At 56.3% G+C, this 20520-nt stretch overlaps 8 protein-coding genes across 8 annotated transcripts; 2 read left to right on the top strand and 6 right to left on the bottom strand.

Annotated features, from left to right (window-relative positions):
* Positions 1-666: 666 nt before the first annotated feature.
* On the bottom strand, positions 667-3212 carry B0H64DRAFT_326471 (uncharacterized protein; the record flags this gene model as incomplete). The annotated part of the gene is made up of 3 exons (XM_062800740.1): positions 667-2665; positions 2734-2829; positions 3118-3212. The coding sequence occupies 3 exons, from the start codon at positions 3210-3212 to the stop codon at positions 667-669; spliced, it is 2190 nt and encodes a 729-aa protein (XP_062656735.1).
* Positions 3213-3322: 110 nt separating this feature from the next.
* On the bottom strand, positions 3323-3654 carry B0H64DRAFT_403777 (uncharacterized protein). Its single transcript, XM_062804338.1, has one exon. The coding sequence runs from the start codon at positions 3614-3616 to the stop codon at positions 3371-3373; it is 246 nt and encodes an 81-aa protein (XP_062656734.1). The 5' UTR covers positions 3617-3654; the 3' UTR covers positions 3323-3370.
* A 2373-nt stretch (positions 3655-6027) lies between these two features.
* On the bottom strand, positions 6028-8117 carry B0H64DRAFT_434443 (uncharacterized protein). The gene is made up of 2 exons (XM_062806089.1): positions 6349-8117; positions 6028-6131 (listed from the first exon to the last, which is right to left on the bottom strand). Exons 1-2 carry the CDS (start codon positions 7817-7819, stop codon positions 6052-6054), a joined length of 1551 nt encoding a protein of 516 aa, XP_062656733.1. The 5' UTR covers positions 7820-8117; the 3' UTR covers positions 6028-6051.
* Positions 8118-9304: 1187 nt separating this feature from the next.
* B0H64DRAFT_403764 (uncharacterized protein) lies at positions 9305-10345 on the top strand. Its single transcript, XM_062804337.1, has one exon. It carries the CDS (start codon positions 9540-9542, stop codon positions 9894-9896), a length of 357 nt encoding a protein of 118 aa, XP_062656732.1. The 5' UTR covers positions 9305-9539; the 3' UTR covers positions 9897-10345.
* Positions 9726-11686, bottom strand: B0H64DRAFT_208130 (uncharacterized protein). Its single transcript, XM_062799375.1, has 3 exons — positions 11349-11686; positions 10324-11208; positions 9726-10264 (listed from the first exon to the last, which is right to left on the bottom strand). Exons 1-3 carry the CDS (start codon positions 11439-11441, stop codon positions 10022-10024), a joined length of 1221 nt encoding a protein of 406 aa, XP_062656731.1. The 5' UTR covers positions 11442-11686; the 3' UTR covers positions 9726-10021.
* Positions 11687-13019: 1333 nt separating this feature from the next.
* B0H64DRAFT_425909 (cyclophilin-like domain-containing protein) lies at positions 13020-14231 on the top strand. Its single transcript, XM_062805708.1, has 2 exons — positions 13020-13334; positions 13428-14231. Exons 1-2 carry the CDS (start codon positions 13257-13259, stop codon positions 13851-13853), a joined length of 504 nt encoding a protein of 167 aa, XP_062656730.1. The 5' UTR covers positions 13020-13256; the 3' UTR covers positions 13854-14231.
* Positions 14232-14796: 565 nt separating this feature from the next.
* Positions 14797-17117, bottom strand: B0H64DRAFT_444496 (uncharacterized protein; the record flags this gene model as incomplete). The annotated part of the gene is made up of 2 exons (XM_062806789.1): positions 14797-16651; positions 16702-17117. 2 exons carry the CDS (start codon positions 17115-17117, stop codon positions 14797-14799), a joined length of 2271 nt encoding a protein of 756 aa, XP_062656729.1.
* A 1037-nt stretch (positions 17118-18154) lies between these two features.
* B0H64DRAFT_403757 (cyclophilin-like domain-containing protein) lies at positions 18155-20423 on the bottom strand. The gene has a single exon (XM_062804336.1). It carries the CDS (start codon positions 20215-20217, stop codon positions 18622-18624), a length of 1596 nt encoding a protein of 531 aa, XP_062656728.1. The 5' UTR covers positions 20218-20423; the 3' UTR covers positions 18155-18621.
* Positions 20424-20520: the final 97 nt, after the last annotated feature.

Genomic DNA, 20520 nt, shown 5'->3' with positions numbered 1-20520 from the left:
ATAGGAAGAGAGAGCAGCAAATCAAAGCAAAAGCAATGGATGACCCTCGCCAGTAATGCCAGTAGGATGAGCAGCGCGGAGTGAAGCAAAGCGCAAACTTCGAGAAGTCCCAAGCAAAAGAAAAGCCACCCCTCTCCAAGTCGTAAACAACAAGTTCCACAAACAAATCCCCCTCCGCCTCGAGGCCCGCGGCCAGGGAGGAACCAAGGCCATCAGAGTATATCTCCCAGCGGATGAAAAGCAAAGGTAGCGAGGCAAGAAACGAAAAGCAGTCGTGATAAGCCCCCTCTCGATCCCCAGCATTTTCCTCCACGTCCAGGACTCCTAGACTCCTCCCCCCCCTTAACCTTCCCCGTGGATCCCCTTAGACCAATTACAACCCCTATACAGATGGGAAAAAGGTCGAAGACAGAGAGAGAACCCCCCACGCCATGGAAAAGAATCCGGGTATCACCCATCCCATCACCCAACCTTGAAAAAGAAAAGAAAAAAGAAAAGTCTCCAGACTGCGCCGGCCCATTCTCAAGACGGGCCAAAGGACGAAGAGGACCAAAGCGCCCGGTCTAGGTAATGATAGCGAAACCCGAATAATCGACGGCGAACCGAAACCGGTGAAACAGCGGAACCCAGGCACGCACGCACGCACAGTGGCCCCTCACGCCGCTTCTAAAAGAAAGTCGGCTTCGTCAAGACGCGGTACTCGACATAGTCCTCGCCGTCGATGGTGATGATCATGCCCTGGCTGACGAGCTTGCCCTGGAACGGCCCGTTCTGCTTGCGCTGGTACTTGACGCCCATGTAGATCTTTGCGTCCTCGCCGCCGGCGCGGAGGCGGTTGGCCTCCTGCGCCTCCCACACCTTGTTCAGGCGCGAGACATTGTCCTGGAAGTGCCCGTTGCCGTTGCCGGTGCCGGTGCCGTCGACATTATTGGCGGCATTGGAGGCCAAACCCGCGGCGGCGGCGGCTGCTGCGGCGGCGACAGGGCCGAGGGATGCCTCGCGGCTGACTGCACGCATGTCGGCGCGTGCCTGGGCGGCCTCGAGGCGGGCTATCTCGCGGCGGGCGAGCGAGTTGGTGCGCTCGAGGGCGGCGGGGCTAGGCCCGGGCGGTGTGCGGTTGGCGGCACCGAACTCGACGTCGGGAAGGGGGTGGCGGCCTGCTGCTGTCGCCGCCGCACGAGGCCCATTCTCGAGGCGCCGTGACTGGCGGAGTTCCTCGCCGGGTCTAGCGGAGGCGAAGGAGTATGCTGGGCTGCCATAGCCGTTGGTTCCTGCGGACCCCTTCATGGCGATGGGGAGGAGATCTGTATCGTCCTTCCGGAGGGGGACGCCGATTGCAAGGCTTTGCACAACGCGTTGCTGTGCTTCGTAGACGGCCTTAGTCTCATTCGCGACACGGTCTTCGGGGGGCTCCCCGTGGTCGAGTTGGCGTTGCCGGACCCGGCAATACTCCTTGACCTCGTTCCTGCTGAGTTTCCTAAGGTGAGGGTCGAACTCGACCTCGTCCCAGTGAATCCAGAGCGCGCCGGCGCCACTGGGGAAGTTACCAATGACGGTCCGCCCGTCGCGGGTCTCTCGGGTTAGTTTGACCCTGAACATGTCGTTGGCGCCCAGAATGCCAAATACCGCATGCTTGTTCATGGGATCGTTCTCGCTGGAAAGCTTCCAGTAACCGAGAAGAATTCTCGTCGGTCTTGTACCGGGAATGTTATCGAGGGAGTGCTGAACGGACTTTGGCGAGTCCGACGGAATGCCAAAAGAACCGGCCAGGCGGCGCTTCTTGCTCTCGGGTCGATTAGGAACGACGGCATTGGCGGGAACCTGAGGCCCGTAGGCAACCAAAGGTGCCGTAGCGGCATCCGGGGGCGGGTTGGTCCTCACGCGTTCAGCGGCCACATCGGCGGCCTCCAGGTCTAACCTAGTCCTATCCTCCGACGCCTCATCTTTGCGGCTGTCTTCGGCGCGGATCTTGACGTACTCCTTGATCACATGGTGATTGTGACCAACGAGGTGGTCGTTGAAAGCTACCTTATCAAAGGTAACCCAGCTGCCCCCAGGGCCAGGCGGAATCGGATATCTCTGGTCCATCGGCCGGCCATCCCGGGTAGTTGGCTGGATGCGAGTGCGGAGGCGGTCTCGGATGTCGATGAAGCCAACGACTCCATGCTTATCTGCCTCGCTCTCGGCGGGTGAATCACGCCAATAGCCAAGCAGCACCCCTTTCACGCCCCCAACGCTCTGTGCCTTGGTAGGGCGAATCGGGCGGCGGATATCCAGGTCCTCGGTAGGTGCCGGGCTGACGTCCTTCTCGCCGACGGATTCAGCATAGACGCCCGAAACCCGCTTCCGCTTCGCATGTTGAATGATGAGGGGCTTGTCCTCTGCTTCGCCCATCACAATGTCCTCCGTTTCGGGAACCCGAGTTGGGGAGGCCTTGTTATGAGCGTTCGTGCCAACAACAATTTCGTCCTGGAGAATATTAGGCGGGATACTTGAGGTGTGGCTCAATGTATCCTCGATTGGGGAGTCGGGCGGCGGTGTGAGTTCCTCGTTGTTATCCAGGTCAATATCCTCGGTGGTGTCCGTGGAGCCGTCTGATTTGTTATCCTCGTAATTAATTAAGTTATTTACGCTGTTTGGCTGCAGGTGGTTGCCGTTGAGACTGCTATTGCTGCTCAACCCAAGTTAGACACCCCCCAAGAACGTACCTGGGAAGAAGGTGCAAAAACTTACGGGTAAGACGAGTCCACTCGTGGAGAGGCAGTGTGGTCCACAGAAGGCGGTTGATCACGAGGACTATCTTCGACCTTGGCTTCCGAGGGGGTGGTGCTAAAAGTTTTTCAAGCAGTTAGCATTCGTTTCTCCGTCGTTTGAGAACTTGAAGAACGCATGTGATCCAGTCTATGTTGCAGAGAACTGGGAGTGTGAAGCTTGACGACTTGGTCCTCGGGTGTTAGAACCAAGTCAGCCAATCTCAGGCCCCGAATCAGGAAAATTACGAACTCGCCAGTTCCAGGTTTGTACAATGAGAACATTGGAAATATCAGACGATGTGGGTGGGGGTCAAGGGCAGATATACTGCATGGTGCTCGAGGGAAGCAGGAGTGGGTGACTTACATCTCGGCGGGTTCCTCCTGGGCCAGAGTTTGTGTGACACGAGATGTAGAAGACATGGCTATCCCCCCGTCACTAGATGCAGTACTTGTCAGCATCCTGGCCTCGAGCGGTAGTTATGTGGCAAAGATATATGATCCGGACAACGCCGTCAAATCCGTGCCCCCACAGGTGGTACTGGGGCCAAAAACAAGAGAAACGAACTTGCCTCTCGGAACGTGATCTTGGTAGGAAAGACCTGAACATGGTTCTCATGTTAGCCCTCTTGTATTCGTGCCGCAAAAGATGCGACGAGACGGGTATAAAAATTGGTGCTGCGGGAAGTAACGAATAAATAGTAAAGGGACAACGGTAGCACCGGTGAGAGTTCTTCTCGAGGCAACTCAAACAGTTGGTAAAACATCAAAACACGACGATCGAGCTGCTCTTGGCAGGGAGTCGCTTCAAGATGCACCCAAAGGGCACAGATAAGAATAGGGAAAGTGTAGCCAACTAGGCCCATATTTCCAACACAACAAAAATAAATGCCGTCAACTCACTCATCGGTCCGCTCAATTTTTGTCTCCATGGGAGTAGGTGATAGGGCGATGGAGGGTGAGCCATCACCTGTCATGATAGCCTCGGGAACCGAGTCCATCTCGTCGGTCATGTTTGTTACTGCTCGATACAGAGATGTGAATTTCACACGTCTTAGAAAATTGTCAGTGTTGGTAAAGTAATAATGAGTGTAACGATAGTAAACGTGCGTGAAAAGACAATAATCATCACTCCAGACTTGAAATATCCAGTGGTCCGGGTTGGACAAAATAAAGCAAGTGAGAAAAATATAGGGCAAGCACGAATAATACCGAGGAAGAGAGAAATGAGTGGAAACGCGCTTACCCTGAGCCAGTCAACCGCCCAACGTGGCAACGGCACGAGTTTGGACGAGATTAAAAAAAGTCTTGGCGCACTTTTGTCTCTTGAGAGGAGAAGTCAAGCAACGGACTGCCTGTTTCACCAGGCAGGGTGGCAAATTCCGCGCGAGGTTGCAAAAGCACTGAGCGAGGCTAGGGGCGATGGCCCCGAGGTTGATGCCGTCGCAAGTGAGCCCCAAGCTGGATTAGGTATGCAGGGTTCTTTCGTCTCCCAAAACAGGATGCGCCAAAACACGGATCACGGCTGGCGGCGGGCTTGGGTTGATAAGGCGATGCAAAAGTATTAAGCTTGCGTTCGAGGACGAATACGAGCGAAAAGGGACGCGTAGGGTAGAATGAAAGAGAAAATAGATACAGACGGAGGGATAAACGTGAGTTGTAAGAGGGAAGAAGGGGAAAATGCGGTGGGAAGCAAGGTGAACTGGCGCAAGTGGGTAGATAGGAACAATTGAAACCAAGGGAGACAGATCATTTGTCAAGGCCGGGGGGAGGAGACTCGAAAGGTACGGGTTACAAGTACCGGAGGATGACGGGATGATTCAGTGTTCAGCCAAAATTGCACCAGTTGTGATTTGAGAACCCCTTGGGCTGGATCGGAGCTAAGCGAGGGGAACTCGGGAGCTCTGCCAAAAAAGTGCCAAGTCCCGGCCTCCCATTGGACTCAAAACAGCAGGCGTCCTCCGGAGGGTCGAGCAAACAACACAAAGATAAATTGCGCAGAAGCGCTGTGGCTTCCAGGAAACATGCCAAAGCGTGAGTTTTGGCGGACACTGTGCTTGAGCGTTTTCGTCCAAGATGTTATTTGTTAGTTAGTTGGCCGCCCTTTCAGAGATCACACACCCTTGCTTCGCTACCTTCCAGATCAAGCGGTCACTTTGAAGCTCGAACCATCTGAAACACGTTGTCTGTTGCGTCAGACCAACCTCACTTATGATGGAAGCTTGGGCTCGCCCGAAACAAACCGAGTCCAGCTCAATATTGACTGAGGGCCCAGCCCAAGGCGGTGTCTCCTGCCCTCCCTCGCTTTTCCAAGGGGGGAAGAAACAGCGCACATCTTGTTTTGAGCATTTTTTCCCACTTCAGTCGATTCTCGAGGGCGCTCGGCTCCTTACGGCCGCTGATCAATATGTCACGAGAATTAATAGCCGCGCCAGCGGTGGGTATCAGGACTGTAGAATCGGCTCTTGTGGTGCGATAGTGAGAGAGGCTCCACATGAAACAACCTCATTGGCTGCTCCATTCGCAACTCAAACCCAGCCTAAATCGCGACTTGTCAACCAAGTCAGACGGTGCAACGTACAAAACGATATTGTGGTTGCATGGCCCTCGCAGTCATTGGAAGTGTTTCTTGTTGCCTTGGCACTGTATGTATGACGGCATGACGCAGCTAAGTCGTTAGCAATATCGGAATTGGTGGGCGAGTGCCGCCTCTTTTGACTCTCTCTTTGACTGGTGTCAGTTTGGTGAAAAAAGAAATCAGAGAGAGCAAGTGCTCGCTTGGACTGGGACGACAAACCGACGCCACCTTGTCCCATCATGTGATCCCGCACCGAACGAACCAACCAACGATGCTCAATTCCACACAGAACGAATCGCTGCCCAGACTTTCCAACCGAGAAACATGGAACTTCACCAACAGGAACCACAAAATCCTTCCTTTTCGTCAAGGTTCTTCCCTCACCCGTGCTCACCTCATAAAGCAACCTATGCCGTCAACCGTCGTGCAAATGGCGTCTTTAGTCGCCATGACTTGAGAGACACCACCCTGTATTCAAATCCTTGAACCCCCCCTCCTTAACTTTTGTGTGACTCAGGTTAGGTGCGTATCACGTAGGACAAACAACGCGCCATGTCAGGAGCCTTGCGTTGAATACGAGGAGCGTCTGCAGAAGCTGGGAGTGACTGATTGCTTGTAACCAACTGCCCGGATTGTTTCGGCTTTGCAATGCAACCAACCTAACACCAACGACAGTTAGAAAGGCCACAATAAAAGGGATGGCATGCAAGACGTCAAAACTACCTACTTAAGTAGGTAGTACGAAATAATTGAGTCTACAATGACGTTGCCGGGTATCATGGCCAACCCGACACCAACCCAATCTATTTTGACAGGCGGAGAGTCTCTCAACCAACCGTCTCCATAATGATACACGGGGACCCCTTTTGCATTCTCTCCTCCCAACAACCAACAAACACAACACACAACAAACAAACCCTCACCTCCCCCTCCCGCGGCCGCCGCCCCTACCCCCACCCCTTCCCCCCCTGCCCCCCCTCCCATTATTCCTCCCCCCACCCTTCTTCCCCCCACCCTTACCACCACCACCACCACGGTGATGATCAAACCGCCCGTAGAGCTCCTCGGCGCCGAACCGGCCCTCGGCGAAGCGCATGTAGTTGATGACGCCGTGGTCGACGACGGCGACCAGCACGTTGCGGTAGCCGTGCTTGAGGCGCGCGTACAGGCGGCCGGGGCCCGCCCACTCCGGCTTCCCCGGCTCCGGCGGCGTGGCGCCCAGCAGCGCGGCGATCTCGCCGCCCGTCGGCACCGCGGACGCCTGCGCGTCCACGACGGCGAGTTGGAAGTCCGGCGGCGGGTGGCGGAGTTTGCTCCATTTCTGGGCCGACTTCCAGACGTGGAAGTGGATTGTGAAGGGGTCGCGCATGGCGGGTTGTGTTGTGGTTGTTAGTGATGTTGCCGAGGGGACGTGGCGTGGGAGGAGGGTCATTTGGCGGTAGATGGAGGCGTAGGAACGGTAGAGGCCCGGTTGGACCAGCGGACCGTAAGGGGGGTGATGAGGGGTCCTGGTGAGGAGTGAGGCGAACCATTGCCAGAGGGTGGTCGTTGCTGGCTTTGTGGTAGGGTGATTGACGGTGGGCGGTGCCCGCAGGACGTTGTAGCCGCATCGTTTGAGATTTGAGTAGACTTGGAATTTTTGCAGGCTGATCTTGCCTCGCTCACCGTCGTTGCCGATGAGGAGAGCATAGGCCGCCTGGAGACTGAGCGGGAAGCCGGCGTCGTACTCATCCACCTCATCCGCCTCTGCGCCCTCCTCCTTCACAGCCTCGGTGGTCCCATCCGGGGGAAAGAGTTCCTCTAATCCTTTCAACGGCCACCACAGGTCCAACGACCCCCTCTCAACCAAATACAACGCCTCCTCCGGCAACAACCAATCCCTCCCCCTCGCAGGCCTGTCCTTCGCCTGCCCCGTGACCGCCCTCCCCAGCGCCTGGCTAGCGACGGACGAGCCCTCCAGCACCACCACCCTCTCCCTCACGAACCCAAACGGCTTCTTCTCCCCCTCGCGCCCCTCCTTCCCACTCCCACTCCCACCCCCACCCCCACCCTCCTCACCCCCCACCTCCTCTTCCCGATACCCCTCCCACCAAGCCGGAAAATACCACCCCCTCGCCAGATCGCCGCGCTTCCCCGCCGGGTGCACGCGGGTGTACGACAGCACGTCGCGCATGGCGGCGCGGCTCTGCTCGAGGGCGTCGGCCTGGGCGCGGGTGCCGTGGGCCTCAAAGTCCTTCTCGCCGCGGCGGATCGTCTGCGCCGACACGCCGGCCGTCTTGCGGAACTGCAGCGCCGCCGCGAAGGCCCGGAAGTCCTGGGACGCCGCCCCCTCGTCCTCGATCAGGTCCTCCGCCGTGAGGTCGTCTGTTGCGGCGGCGGCGGCAGCGGCGGTGGCGGGGTCCGCGGGGAGGGGGGAGGAGGATGAGGAGGAGGGGGAGAGGAGAGGGGCTGGCAGGGCCAGGGAGGGGTTGTCGTCGTCGTCGAGGGACATGGTGGGCGGTGTTGGTTTCGTGTGGGTTTGTTGAAGCTTCGGTACCTAGGTGGCGGTTGGGTGACCTGGCGGCAGTCTAACTTTCGTTATCGGCGGGCTTGATAACGCTCTTGCTCCACGATGACTGATCGTTGTTGCGCCTTGAGGGAGCGGTCGAGCGGATATCTAGAATTGCACGCCGCGCTAGAACAAAATCGCGGGGCAGCTTTTGGCAAAGAAGTCTTCGCAATGTAATTTTCGAGAAACAAGCTTCAGCGGATGCTTGCAGAGCTAAATTTGTAGGAAAGCGAAGTTTGGATGGGATTTTCATTTCAAAAGAACGTTCTTATCTGCTTCCAGTAAATAGGGTTAGGGTTGGTTTGGGTTGTCTCGTGAATTTTTTGTGTTTCCTCGATCCTTCAACCAAGCACAGGGGATGGAAAACAATATAATTTCTCCATAATGAAGTTCTTATAATGCTATTTATCGCGTAAATGGAACTAAGTTTGCATATATGTCGACGCTGATCTTTTACGGGCATTGTCTCCAGTTGGGCTGCTCAACGAACCCTCGCTGGTGCAACTCTCCAACACCACCTACATAAGAGGCAACACCAACACGATTCTATCACATACGGCCATACCTGCCAGAGAACACGGGATCCCGTCCGCTCTCCCCTAGTGAAACTCGCAAGGGCCGAACTAGTAGTTGGGTCGGTGACGACCAGCGAATCCTCGGTGCTGTATGTTTTTGTTCCATCCTCTTTCCTTTTTTTGGTCCTCCTTCGACAATCACAACCTTCAGCTAAGGGGGGGTGACTATGAAGTTGAGTCTTCCCTGTCCATGGGAAGGTTGGTACTCTCAGAGTCGCCTTCTGAACACATCAAAGGTTGAGTCAGGGCAACCCACAACACTCCTTGAGGGGGCGTGGGTGGAGAGGGGACCATCACGCAGTAGGCGACACCCGTGAACATGGTGCCATGAGGAACAAATACAAAGGCACAGGCTGTTGGCGGCATGTGAGCCTTGTGTATTGTGTTGCTGTTGTCTTTCCCTTGTGTTAGTCTCTCCAGCACGATCTTTGGTGAGACGTACTTTATTTCATGGAGAAATCATAGTATTGCTAGATATGTACCAGCCAAACTGTTATTCTGGCAAGGTTGTTACGGAGTTGGATATCATACGAGCATACCGGCGGATCTATATCCTCTGTCTGACCAACCTTCGACAAATCCCGATGCCGTTTTCCGCATTGAATGGTTACGGTACCGGCCGAGGAGAAGGGTGTAAAGGTGATCTACTACTATAAGGGAAGGGTAACTAGCTTACTCGTGCCGCTGAGACGGTAAGGTAAGATGGTGGCGGAGAAACTGCTGGGTGGGGAATGGCGAAGAAGATGCCGTGCGTGTGTGGTTGGATGTTCATATCAAGGAGTCAAGATTTTCGTTGTGAATGAGTTTGTTTGTTTCAGTCAGAGTAGGATCAATTCACGAGGCACGTCCAAACTTAAGTTAATCGCAAGGTTGAATAAGAATTTGCCGCGTACTTTAGGCTTCCGCGTATGTAGTTGGCCTCAGTCACTCCAACGAATGCGAACACGCCTGCTACGATCTTCCCACGCATGGCCATAGCCGTTCCAAGGCCTCCTTGTCCGAGCCCCGACATCCCCCCCTCACACACAAACCCCAGACCAACTATAGATGACCAGAGCATCCCACAGTTTCTATCTTGAGCATCACACATGGTTCTCCTCTTTCTTCTCCATGCTGAAACAGCCAACTCGCTGCCAGGAACCAGTGCCACATCTGGTTTGTCGTCTATCAGACCAGCCCGTTTGTCTACCCACAACGCGGCGCCCTTGTATGTAGCCCGCTTTCCGCTTTACTCAACGTTTTCACCCGGTCGCTGGATCCACAGTCTTGTCATCCAAACCCGTACTGCGAATATGGCGTGGGGGATGCCGGGTTGGTTCATCGGGAAGTTAATTAGACTCCTGGAACGCCCCGGGAGATCCGGGTGGGCAAGCCGAGGCCCAAAGGCCGGTTGTCGGTATGTGCTATCCGGAGTTCTAGCCCGGGAGAATCGTCGTCTTGCTTAGATCGTCGGCACGTGGTGAAACACCTTCGGCCTCTGAGGGCGACAGCATGCACTAGGCATTAAATCGACGCTGTCTGCTGTTTGGGCCGTCCCACTTCCATCCAACTGCTGTGTATCTCGGGTGGATCACTCGATCAGCATCTTTTTGACTCCCCCGACCTCACACAACCCAAGGTGCCGAATTGCCTCCCTCTCGGTGGCTAAGATGATGGTTCGATCCGGAAGAATGGGGTTGTTCGGATCGACGTGAGATGCGTCCTTTGCGGCTTGTTCGATAGCATCCATCTCCTCTTTGCAAGCCTGCTGATCCATCGGGCATACCACGATCGGCTGGCGTAATGTGATATCTCTAGCGGAAGTCATGTGGGCCTAAAACTGGTGAGCGGAAAAAAAACACACAGCAAACTTGTTTAGATAAGGGCTCTCACCTTGATACTTAAAAAGAATTCAACCTTGTATAATGTGGATGTCGTCGAGAAGCTTGTCACCTCATACATTGGAAATGCGGGCTTGCCCCTTTTTATTATGCCATCCGGATCCCTTAGGTCTCGCGCCGGGAGCACGAGCCCCAGGTTGGTGATATATCCGGTCTCGGGCATCTTCGTCCCCACGGCCTGGGTGTGTTTGGCGATCTTGTTGATCTTCTTCGTTGGCTCGTCTCCTTCGGGGTTGAACGTAATCTCCTCCTCGATGGTGAGAGTGAGCTTCTGTATCGTTACCCTTTTCGCCTTATTCAGATAGTCCGGATTCGGTGACAGCTTGACATAAACTGTGATCGGGTCGAGGGGTCCGTAGCTCCATTTTGGAAGCGAGATGCCGAGGGTCACCACGTGGTCCGCCGTCGCCGCCCTCGTTTCTGGTCGGTTGTACATGCCGAAGGTCGAGAGTGTGTCGTACCGCTGGAGCGGAATGGGGAAAGTATAGCGGTTCTGCACGCTCGACCCCTGCTGGACCGTGACCACGAGTTCGTAATATGTCTCGGCGATTCGACTGGGCAGTTGCATGCTCGCAGGGGGAATCCGGCGGTTCGTCTCTTCGCCACTGCGCCCGAACGGAATGAATATTTGAAACGGGAGGTCCATCGCGATCACGCTCTCCGCCTCTTTTCCCGACACGCATCGAAAGAGTAGCACCTCCTTCCCCACCAAATCCACCGTCTCCCGTCGCGGCGTCCCAAGGTGCCGTTTTGCAACATTTTCGGCGGCCGGATGTATCGTCTCTCGTCGTTGAAGGCAGATGCGCACCATGGAAACATTTACGGGGGCCGAGAAGCCTGCGCCGGGGCGGATTTCGACTTTGCCGACGATTCTAGGCTGCGAGGGCCAGCGTTAGCACGGGGACATGCGCCAGCACTTTGCGACGGCGCAATTGCGCGGGACATTCTAGGCTGGAAAATCCCATATCGCCATCTACATGCGACCTAAAAGCGCAAACGGGAGGGTGCGTAACCTACCAAGGTCGCGGAGATACCGGGATAACCCACCAAGAAGCTGCTGTTTGGTGGGCCGGATATCCTCACGGTCGCGGGGGCATTTGCCGCATTCATTATGCAGGTAACGCCGAAGCGGCGATTGCCGAGAGCTCGATCAGGACGAAAGTTGTCGTGGTTGTTGTCGCCGTTGGCGGAGTTTGAGGCGGGCGCAATGGCCTTCGCCGGTCATCGACGGATGGCCCACTGAACTGGGGTCGGCTGCCTGCCGTGTGAGGGTCGAAGGCAGGAGACAATTTGGGGTGAGGGGTTCTGGAGTGTATCGTCGGCGCTGTATCGATATCGATAAGATTGCTTGTGCTGTGCGGGCATCGGCATCACATTGGCATCGGCCTCGGCGGTAGGGGTTCGCGATCGAAGGGTGCGCCAACTTGGAGTCCTCCGTTCAATGTCGTCGTGAAGACGGGTCGTCGTGGGGTGGGTAGGCCGGAGGCTGTCGTGCTTGTCTTACGCAGCACGCTCGGATTACCGATGTCCGGGAGCGTTAGCTGCAGGTCAGGCTTAGGTCGCAGCCACAAGGAACGTAGGTCGCTGCTGAGAGGGGTGTGATGGGGGCCGAATGGAATTGCTTCTCGAGCCGCCGAGGTCTTTGTCCCGTTGAAATGGGCCGCCCGTGTGGGACTGGAGCGTCACCTAACTCCGGGGGATGCGACTGTCCTGTTGTTGGAGGAGCTGCGTTCGCCGGGTGTGCTTGCAAAGGAGCGAGGGCCTGTGTAATGCAGGACACCTGCGACGGGCATCAACACACACCGAGTCAGTTGCCCCTAAAGAAGCAACTTGTCATTCAAAGCAGCTTGCGCACGGTCAAGTTCATCCCAAAAAATGATAAAAATGTTTCGGCAGCTGGCACAGTACATACAGGGTCTGCCTGATCAGGAAATGACTGCGCAGAACGGGTGTTATTCGCGGGCGACTTGGCCCCCCAACAGGCTCAGCCCTACAAGTCAGGAAGGACCTCGGTCCCGTCCTGAGGTACCTACCACTGTTGGTGGTCCGGACAGGCTTCACGTCGCAGGATCTCGGGCGAGACTTGCGTTGGGGAAACAAATAAGATCACCGAGCTTTAAGTGGTGTCGGTTCCAACTTGGCTAGCCTGGAGGATGACCGCCGAAGACAAAAAGGTTGAAAGATGCAAAGGATCGGTGAAGAAAACAGATTTCTGTACGGCCCGTGACAGCCTTGCGCTGGTGATTTTGATGCCTGGAATTGAACCTGCAGGTCGTTCCTGCGATGGCGGCCAGGGCCCTGGCAACTTGTGGAGACCACCTCAAGGGTACCCCGCCATACCCCGCGAACGAAAACAACAGGAAATGACGGTTCTTCCATGTTGCATCGACTCGGAGCCGAAACCGAGAGATGGCTGACACAAGCCAATCTTCTTCGCTCCGAAAGAGTGAGAGTTATTGTGTAGTTGGGGATGAGAATTCGGCGTGAAACGGCTTACGGGGTTGTCAGTTATGGGTGAGCACTCGACGATTAAGGTCACTTCCCGCCGTATGTACATACACGTAGGTCGTGCCGCGGCTGTCAACATAGGTACCTAGAAATCGATACTTAGAGAGTTGGGGACGGAGAAGCAGACATTCTTTACAGGTACCTTCTAGCTTCATCCAAGTTCAATGCATTCGACCTTGAGCCTAGTAAGGTACCTGACTGAGCTAACCGATCTCCTACACCTCAAGGGGGATCTCGCGTCGGAGCTGGCATGAGATGACCATAGCTCCGGTCAAAAAAACGCCAAGCTTCGATCTGATGTCAACGGCTTGGGGCCAGAACACCTTGGCTCGTTTTCCCCATGAACACCCCAACATGCCCAAAAAAAACATGAACCGCCAATAACACCACCGAAATCAACCACAGCGACGGCCCATCATGTCGGTAACGCTACATACCACCCACGGAGACCTCAAAGTCGAGGTGTTCTGTGAAAGCGTCCCCAAAACCGCAGAGGTAAGTCGCATTCCCTGCTCTCCAATGCACACCCCTTCCAGGTCCCCAACCCCCGGTGCATTAACACTGACTTTCCCGCCCCCCCTCCCACAGAACTTCCTCGCCCTCTGCGCATCCTCCTACTACGACGCCTCGCCCTTCCACCGGCTGATCCCCTCCTTCATGGCGCAGACGGGGGCGCCGGCGCACCCGAGCCCGCCCGACAACCCCAAGGGCGGGCGGTCGATCTACGGTTCGACGTTCGAGGACGAGATCCGGCCGGGCCTGCGGCACCACGAGCGCGGCGTGCTCAGCATGGCCAACAAGGGCGCCAACACCAACGGCAGCCAGTTCTTCGTCACCTTCGGCCCCGCGCCCCACCTCGACGGCCTCAACACCGTCTTCGGCAAGCTGCTCGGCGACGACAGCCTCGCGACCCTGGCCCGCATCGAGGCGGTTGATATCGACAAGAAGAACCGGCCGCTGGAGCCCGTGCGCATCGAGAGGGTGACGGTGCACGCGAATCCGTTGGCGACGTGAGATGGCTGGCGTGTGGGGTTTTATGAGAATGCGCAAGAATGGAGAACCGCATGCATGCACGCTTCAGTGCTCGCTACCCACTGACCCAACTGCCCTGCCGGGGGTTGGGATGTGATGTTGCTGGCTGGAACCGAAAGGCTCGTCCGTGAGGGATGGGTATGTACAAAGGTCTTGCGAACGCTACCAGCTATGCTCATCTAGGCTCGCATGCCGAGCTGGGGAAGCCGAGGGCCCAGTTGGTAAGCTCAGGCGGAAAGTGGGACGGCTAGGTTGCGCGGCGATGCCTCTGGGGGTTTGGCCTTCAATTTTAGGGGCCCATTGCTAGGTAACGGGTGCTCACGATGGGCGCTCGGTATTGAGAGGGGACGGGGGTTGGGTGAGGGGCTGGGTTGGTATCGAGATAAATAAGGAGCTGTGTGTTCAATGAGTTGGGTGCTCAGTAATTAAATCTGCTTAAAAGCTCTAGCAAGCAGTCCTCATCAATAACGACGCAAACTGACGCTCCTCCCATGCGATGTTGATTCACTATCAACCTTCGTCATCAAGTCGTAAATAGTCCCGCGCTTCTTGTATATGAGAAGAGGGCGAGCACGAATCTCGGTAGTCTCGTCCAGGATGTACCGAAGGACAACAAAGTCCCTCCCCGAAGCCCTCCCGAATCCAGGTACAAGGTCATGTAAGTGAAATAAGAATAATAAACGCCCACCCGCCAGAACAGAGGATATCTCAAACGTGCGTGTGCAGCCAGCCAACCCCACCACCCATACAACCATCCGCTTCTTTCTCTCCTGATACCCGCCCACCGATCCCCCAATTATCCTAATCGCCGTGTTAACAAGCCGAAAGGGGTGAAGAGCCATCAGCTGGCTAAACCCCATTCGTGGCCCTAGGGCGCCTACGAAGCGGGCCCCCATGGGCTACCCCAAGCAGGGTTGAGGGGCAACTAATCCTTCCTCCGTCGCTTGGTGCCCCGCTCCGGGCTGTCAAGGTCCGGCCTGGTAATCTCCTCGGTACCGGCCGGGCTGGGGGTATTGTTCGCCGACGTCGCCTCAAAGACCCGCCCCGGCTGGAACCCCGCGCCAGAACTGTCCCCAACCTGACCAGCACCACCGCCGCCGCCACCGCCGCCGCTCCCACCGCCCGCAACTCCGGCCACGCCCGCGTTGGCAGAAAGATAATCGCCGACCGAGCCCCCATCCAAGCTGAAGTTGAAGTCCGTTCCGTCCGCCGCGCCCGGCATATCCATCCCGTCCAACCCCCCGGCGTCGAACGCGGGATCGGAGAAGGCGCTGTTGTGGAGGAACTGGTCGTAGTCGACGACGCTGTCAAAGTAGCTCGTGTTGGGGTTTCCATTTTCGTCGATGCCGGGGATGCGACCCGCCGGGCTGAGCGGGCCGAGCAGGTGGGTGAGCGCGTCGATCTGGTCCGCCTGCTCGGTCTGTAGGCGCTGTAGGGCGTCGAGCTCGGCCTGGGTGCTCTGAATCTCGTGCAGTGACGGCATCTGTAGGGAAGAGAGGTTCGGGGGGAGGGGCAGACCATCCGGGGGGACGGGTGAGGTTGTTGGCGGCGGTACGGACGCGGTCGGGCTGACGGCAGGGATGCCGTTTACTGTCGCTGTTGCTGTTGAGGGAATTGGGTTGCTGCCGGCCATGATGTTGAGCATCTGTGCCCGTTGGTCGTCGCTCATGCTTGCGGGGGTCTTGGCGGCGACGTCGGGGAGGTCGAATCCAGAGGTGTTGTTGACGGCATTCGTGTCTTGGATGATCTTCATCATACCCTCCTGAGGATTGCTCCGCAGCTCGTTCTTAATGTAAGACGGGGAGGTCGTGTCTGCAGGAGAGGTGTCGAAGAGTTCGGTGACCGTCCCCATCTGGGGGGCCTGATGTGAAGTGTGTGATCCTGGTGGAGCCGCAGAGGTGGTTGATAGTGTGGCCGGCTTGCTTGTTTGATGTTGGGGAATCGGGGGTAGCAGACGCGGTTGTCGCTTCGGAGTGCCTGCCGTGGTGACGTTCTGAGCCCGCTGGTTGACGAATCCTCCGAGGTCAACAACGCCGCTGGTCGGGGAAATTTGGGTCTGAGGGTGTCCTTGGCCGTTCGGTATGATGCTCGCCAGAAGGTCTTGGACCGTCTGCGCCCCACCCTGCTCTTCCAACGACTTTCTAAACACGTTGGCTAGGAAGTTGAGTATGGCGTTGATCGAGTTCTCGTGGCGCTCGTGCATGTTCTGGAAGAGGAGGGCCTGCTGGTAGAGCTGGCTCTGGTCCTGACGCATCTTGTTTAGCATGCTGGAGATAGCAACCTGCTGCTGCTGGATCCTCTCGATCTGGGACTTGACCTGCAACAAATCCTTCCGTTGCAGAGGGCCGAGCTCGTGGGAGGAGACAGACGCTCTGGCGGCCTGGGGGGCCGCTAGGTTCGGTGTGTTGAAGGTTTCCTCCACCCCTTCCTCCTCGCTCTCAACATCGACTTCGTCCTTCTTCCCCTTTTTCTTGCTGTTGCCGCTCTTTGGTTTGTTGATCAGCCACAGCAGGTTAGGATGACCGCGGCGAAAGTACGGATTGTAGTATTCACTCGGGCTCTTGTTCTTTCTCTCGCTGGCCTTCATGGAGTTATCGGAAAGCCCCACGCGCTTGTGGAAGCCATACATGTTCAGCTGGCGCACAAATGAGGCGTAGTTATTGTGTTTGAAGAGCTCGGGGATGAGTGTCTTGGCAAACTCGTCCTCGTCAAGGACGACAAACGAATCCCCCTTGTCAGACCAGCGAATCAATTCAGTATTCCTCGATTCGTCCAAGAAGCTACATATCGTTAGCACGTATCTTCAACCGAGGAACGAGGGCAGACATACCTGCTAAGCTTCTGAACAAAGGGCGGTATCTGTTTCCTTTTTGCCTGCGCTTCCCTCTTCGCCCTCTGAGCCATCTCCTCGAGCCGCTCGACGTTGTCGTGTTCCTCCGCGCCAGGATTCGCTTGTTGTAGGTAGGCCGGGTCCTCGCCGTACCCATTCCAGCCGTCGGAGCCGCGCTCGAATGGGGTCCTGGGAGCTGTAGGAACCAAGGCCCGGCTGTTTTGCCGCCGTGCGAGGACGTTTGTCGACGCCGGGATTGTCTGACCGTAGGGGCTCGCTGTTGGTAGCAGCGCGAAGGAGTTCATGCCGGCGGTTCCGGAGTCGCCAAAGCTGCTCCCATCCACACCATTCCACCGAAACATCGGATCCGGCTGAACCGGGGAGAACGACGGCGGGATCTGGGGCAACGGCGCCATGGGGGGCGGGCCTGAAGCGGGCCGTTTCCTCGGATTGGGCGACGACATAACACTGGCGAGCGACTGCTTGACTAGCTGGGACCGACTTAGAGGCGACCCGGGCTGTCAGCAACGGTCGGTAGTGTGTCGGGGGCGGGTCGTTCGGGAACAGGCAGCTGTTTGGTCCTGGAATGCGGCCGTCGTGCGATGTTCGTCTGGAGTGGCACTGAGCCAAAACTTATTGTCGGGCTTTCGGATACACGGTGTTTCTCGATGATAAGTTTGATGTTGCGTCGGCGGAAGTACGGTCGACACCAGTAGAAGCGCGGACTGTTGTGGCGGCGCCGTGGCAGCTTGGCCGGGTATATACTCGCACTATATATTCTCGACCTGCCCTCAGTTGTTCAAAGCAACGCGGGCTAGAACTAGGCACCAAGCCCGGACCTCGGGGTGTTTCGTGGCGGCGCGACCAGCCTGATGGAACTGTTCGTTCGCAAAGGCGCAAAGTAACCCGCGTCGCGCAGGGGATTCGCTCTTTGGTCGCCGCACGAGAACAAGGGAACTCTACCGATTGTCTCGCCGATGCATGCAATGCTCAATGTAGCTTGCAGGTGCCGGAGCCTCGAAGCGATCTGAGCAATGCGCGTTCAAGCAGTCTCAGATCACGGGTTCGCGAAAGGCTTGTTTCCGGTTGGTGGACGGATGCAGCGGTCAGGGGTCGGTCGTTCTCAGATGGAGCTTTATTCCCCAAAAGCGAACAGGCTTCTCGGAGTATGGTGGTTTATCGGGGGCGCGTTTCGTCGGTTTCGTGGGAATTGGGAGGATACGGCAATTTTTTGGTCTTGACCGACCGAGAGTACGCTTTGGTTGGCGGTTGCGACTTCTCGCACCGCTATGGCAGGCTCCCTGTTGATATGATCTCGATCACAGCGATTTTTGTTCTTGGCAAATTACGGCCAATCACTTCGCGCGATGCTTTGGGACCCACATGCGGGGTACCCTGATAACACGCAACGGCGCCGAACAGAAAAGGGAATGTGGCTGACTGCCCAGACAATGGGCAGATCCGTATTCTCTTCATGTTGTCTGAGGACATCATTCGGCAACTATGAGCGGATTGGCCAGCGCTGAGTTGCTGGCCTTGGGCTAGATTCAGCCAGGTGTCAAAACGGGCATGATGTCTGGGCCCCACTTCAGCTTCTCACATCCACGAACCATGAGACCTTCTCTTAGTTGATGGGCTTGAAGTGGGCCAGTTTGGGAGTGCGGTGACGTCAAGGATAGAGAAGGAGAAGTCTAAGTCTACATGCACATATACACATATTTTGTAGGTAGGTAGCCATTATACAAATTGCACGTCCAACCTCAGGCTGCTTGATGTAGAGGAGCAAGGGGGGCGTTTGCATGGTCTGTATATCCAACACGACTAGCTTCAGGCGGACGGTTAGAACTGCCCGTGGGTATCTCAGAGATAGAAGTGCCTTCGCGGCAAACTTCGCGCTACATCCATTCCGCTACTTTCGCCTCAACGCGCGCTCCCATCTCTATCGCGACCGCGATCCTTGTCCCAGGCCCGAGAAGATCCGCCGGAGCGCGCATCCCTCATTGCCTTCTTGTCCTCCTTGAGAGTTCTAGCCTTTTCGAGAGGGTCGATGACAACCAGCTCTTCCTCGGCTTTCTTCCGATAGCTCAGGTCTTTCCCTAGTTTATCGGCCGCGAAGCTCAGTGTGTGAGACATCCAGCCTTCGTCGTCGCTTTCATCCTGGTCCTCCTTATCCCAGGCTTTACAGCTTTGGCAGTTAGAAATGAAATGCAGGTCGCAGACCTCTGCTTCCTCATCCTGGTCGCCTTCCTCCCCTGGTTCGTTCACCAGGGGCTGAGAAGTCTTTTTCTCGGCTGGCGCATGTTCCAGTTTTGATCGAAATGCTGTTAGGAACGCGAGGGCTTCTTGTTCCTCCCTTGTGCTTGTGGCCCCGGGCCGCCGCTTTCGCCCGCGCGTCGATGTCTCTGGTACCATCAACTCGAGCGACGATTTCATTTTTTCTTTGACAGGCTCCGCATGGGTTGTCCGTTTCATTGATGCCTTGACCGCCGCAATCTCTTCATTAGTTCGTTCCAGAAGAGACTTTTTCGGGGGCTCTTCGGCCTCAGGGCTGGACCTTTCACTGCCGTATGTTTTGGATTGTGATGGCTTTGATACCATATCTGGTTCCGGGATCTCGGCGCCCTTCCGAGGCGACGCCGGGCGTTTTTCTGAAGCCTGCACCTCCTTGTTCAGTGCCTTCTTCTCTTTCTTTACCGACGACCTGACCGGGATGGCTTTCTGGACGGGCTCTTCGTCCACATCCATCACGATCCTTGTGTCGAACTTAGCCTTTTTGATGACTGGAAGGTCCTCGGCATCACCTTCCTCGTCACCGAAGCTCAAGAGCTGCTTGCCTCCTTTCCTTTTCTTCTGCTTCTTCTCTGCGGGAGCAGGCGGTGGTACCTGTTGTCGCACCTTCCTCTCTCTCTTCTTCATGTCATCGAACGGATTGATAAGAATTTCGACGCGGATAATTTTCATTTGGTACAGGGGGCGCTCGGTACCCTCTGCAACCTCCGCCTCGCCCATTTTGGCCAAGTTGTAGATGGTATCACCAGCCACCCGGCCAAACACGGTGTTCTTGTTTGTCAATTCCTCAGATTTGCCCAAGGTGAAGAAGAACTGGCTCCCGTTGCTGTTGGGAGCACCCTCATTGGCCATGCCCAGGAGACCGCGGCGATTGAACTTTAATCGCGAGTGGAATTCATCCCGGAAACCCACTCCCATAGGTCCGGCGTTTTGTCCTTTGCGCTGATCCATCGGCCACGGATCCAAATCGCCGCCGAATGCGCCGCCATCGTATATCGACTCTCCTCCATGTCCGGTGCCAGTCGAATCGCCGCCCTGGAGAATGAAGCCGGGGACGAGACGGTGGAAGATGGTATTGTCGTAGTATCCATCCAGGCTAAGCTGCAGAAAGTTGCGGCACGTCAGGGGTGTCTGTTTCGCAAAGAGCTCAATCGCGATCTCCCCCTGTGTTGTGTGGATGACGGCCGACGCGGTCGGTTGCGGTTCGAGATTGTAGATGGACGACATTGTCGGGTTGGGGAATCTGGCAGAAATGCCTTAAAGGCAGACTTTAGGAAGCGTAGGTTATTCGCATCTAGTTGGTGCCGTGGAGCTAGGCAGGCGACCGAATGGTGGTGGGCTGGTGATGCAAGATTGCGAGAATGAGATCTCCAAAGCTCGGTTGACTCGCGTTGAAGCTTGCCATTTTCCTGCTGCCGCCGGCACGATATGCACAGCCACAGTTGGAGAGCGACGGTGGGGTAACGCCTCGATGTGAAGCGGAGCAAGCGTCAACATGCGCAAGGCTTGAAGTTACTCTGAAAGCTCTCG

Source organism: Chaetomium fimeti, assembly GCF_033439085.1.
Source record: "Chaetomium fimeti strain CBS 168.71 chromosome Unknown B0H64scaffold_6, whole genome shotgun sequence".
In the NCBI taxonomy this organism is placed as follows: Eukaryota; Fungi; Ascomycota; class Sordariomycetes; order Sordariales; family Chaetomiaceae; genus Chaetomium; species Chaetomium fimeti.
Note: the sequence above shows the minus strand (reverse complement) of the source record. Positions and strands in the feature narration are given on the sequence as shown.

Coding starts and splice junctions, on each gene's coding strand:
- B0H64DRAFT_403777 (XM_062804338.1), bottom strand. CDS start 3,616: ATGGGCCTAGTTGGCTACACTTTCCCTATTCTTATCTGTGCCCTTTGG.
- B0H64DRAFT_434443 (XM_062806089.1), bottom strand. CDS start 7,819: ATGTCCCTCGACGACGACGACAACCCCTCCCTGGCCCTGCCAGCCCCT. Junction 6,132..6,348: donor TCACCGTGGTGGTGGTGGTG/GTAAGGGTGGGG, acceptor CTGTCAAAATAG/ATTGGGTTGGTGTCGGGTTG.
- B0H64DRAFT_403764 (XM_062804337.1), top strand. CDS start 9,540: ATGGTTCTCCTCTTTCTTCTCCATGCTGAAACAGCCAACTCGCTGCCA.
- B0H64DRAFT_208130 (XM_062799375.1), bottom strand. CDS start 11,441: ATGAATGCGGCAAATGCCCCCGCGACCGTGAGGATATCCGGCCCACCA. Junction 11,209..11,348: donor CCGGTATCTCCGCGACCTTG/GTAGGTTACGCA, acceptor TGGCCCTCGCAG/CCTAGAATCGTCGGCAAAGT. Junction 10,265..10,323: donor AATTCTTTTTAAGTATCAAG/GTGAGAGCCCTT, acceptor CACCAGTTTTAG/GCCCACATGACTTCCGCTAG.
- B0H64DRAFT_425909 (XM_062805708.1), top strand. CDS start 13,257: ATGTCGGTAACGCTACATACCACCCACGGAGACCTCAAAGTCGAGGTG. Junction 13,335..13,427: donor GCGTCCCCAAAACCGCAGAG/GTAAGTCGCATT, acceptor CCCCTCCCACAG/AACTTCCTCGCCCTCTGCGC.
- B0H64DRAFT_403757 (XM_062804336.1), bottom strand. CDS start 20,217: ATGTCGTCCATCTACAATCTCGAACCGCAACCGACCGCGTCGGCCGTC.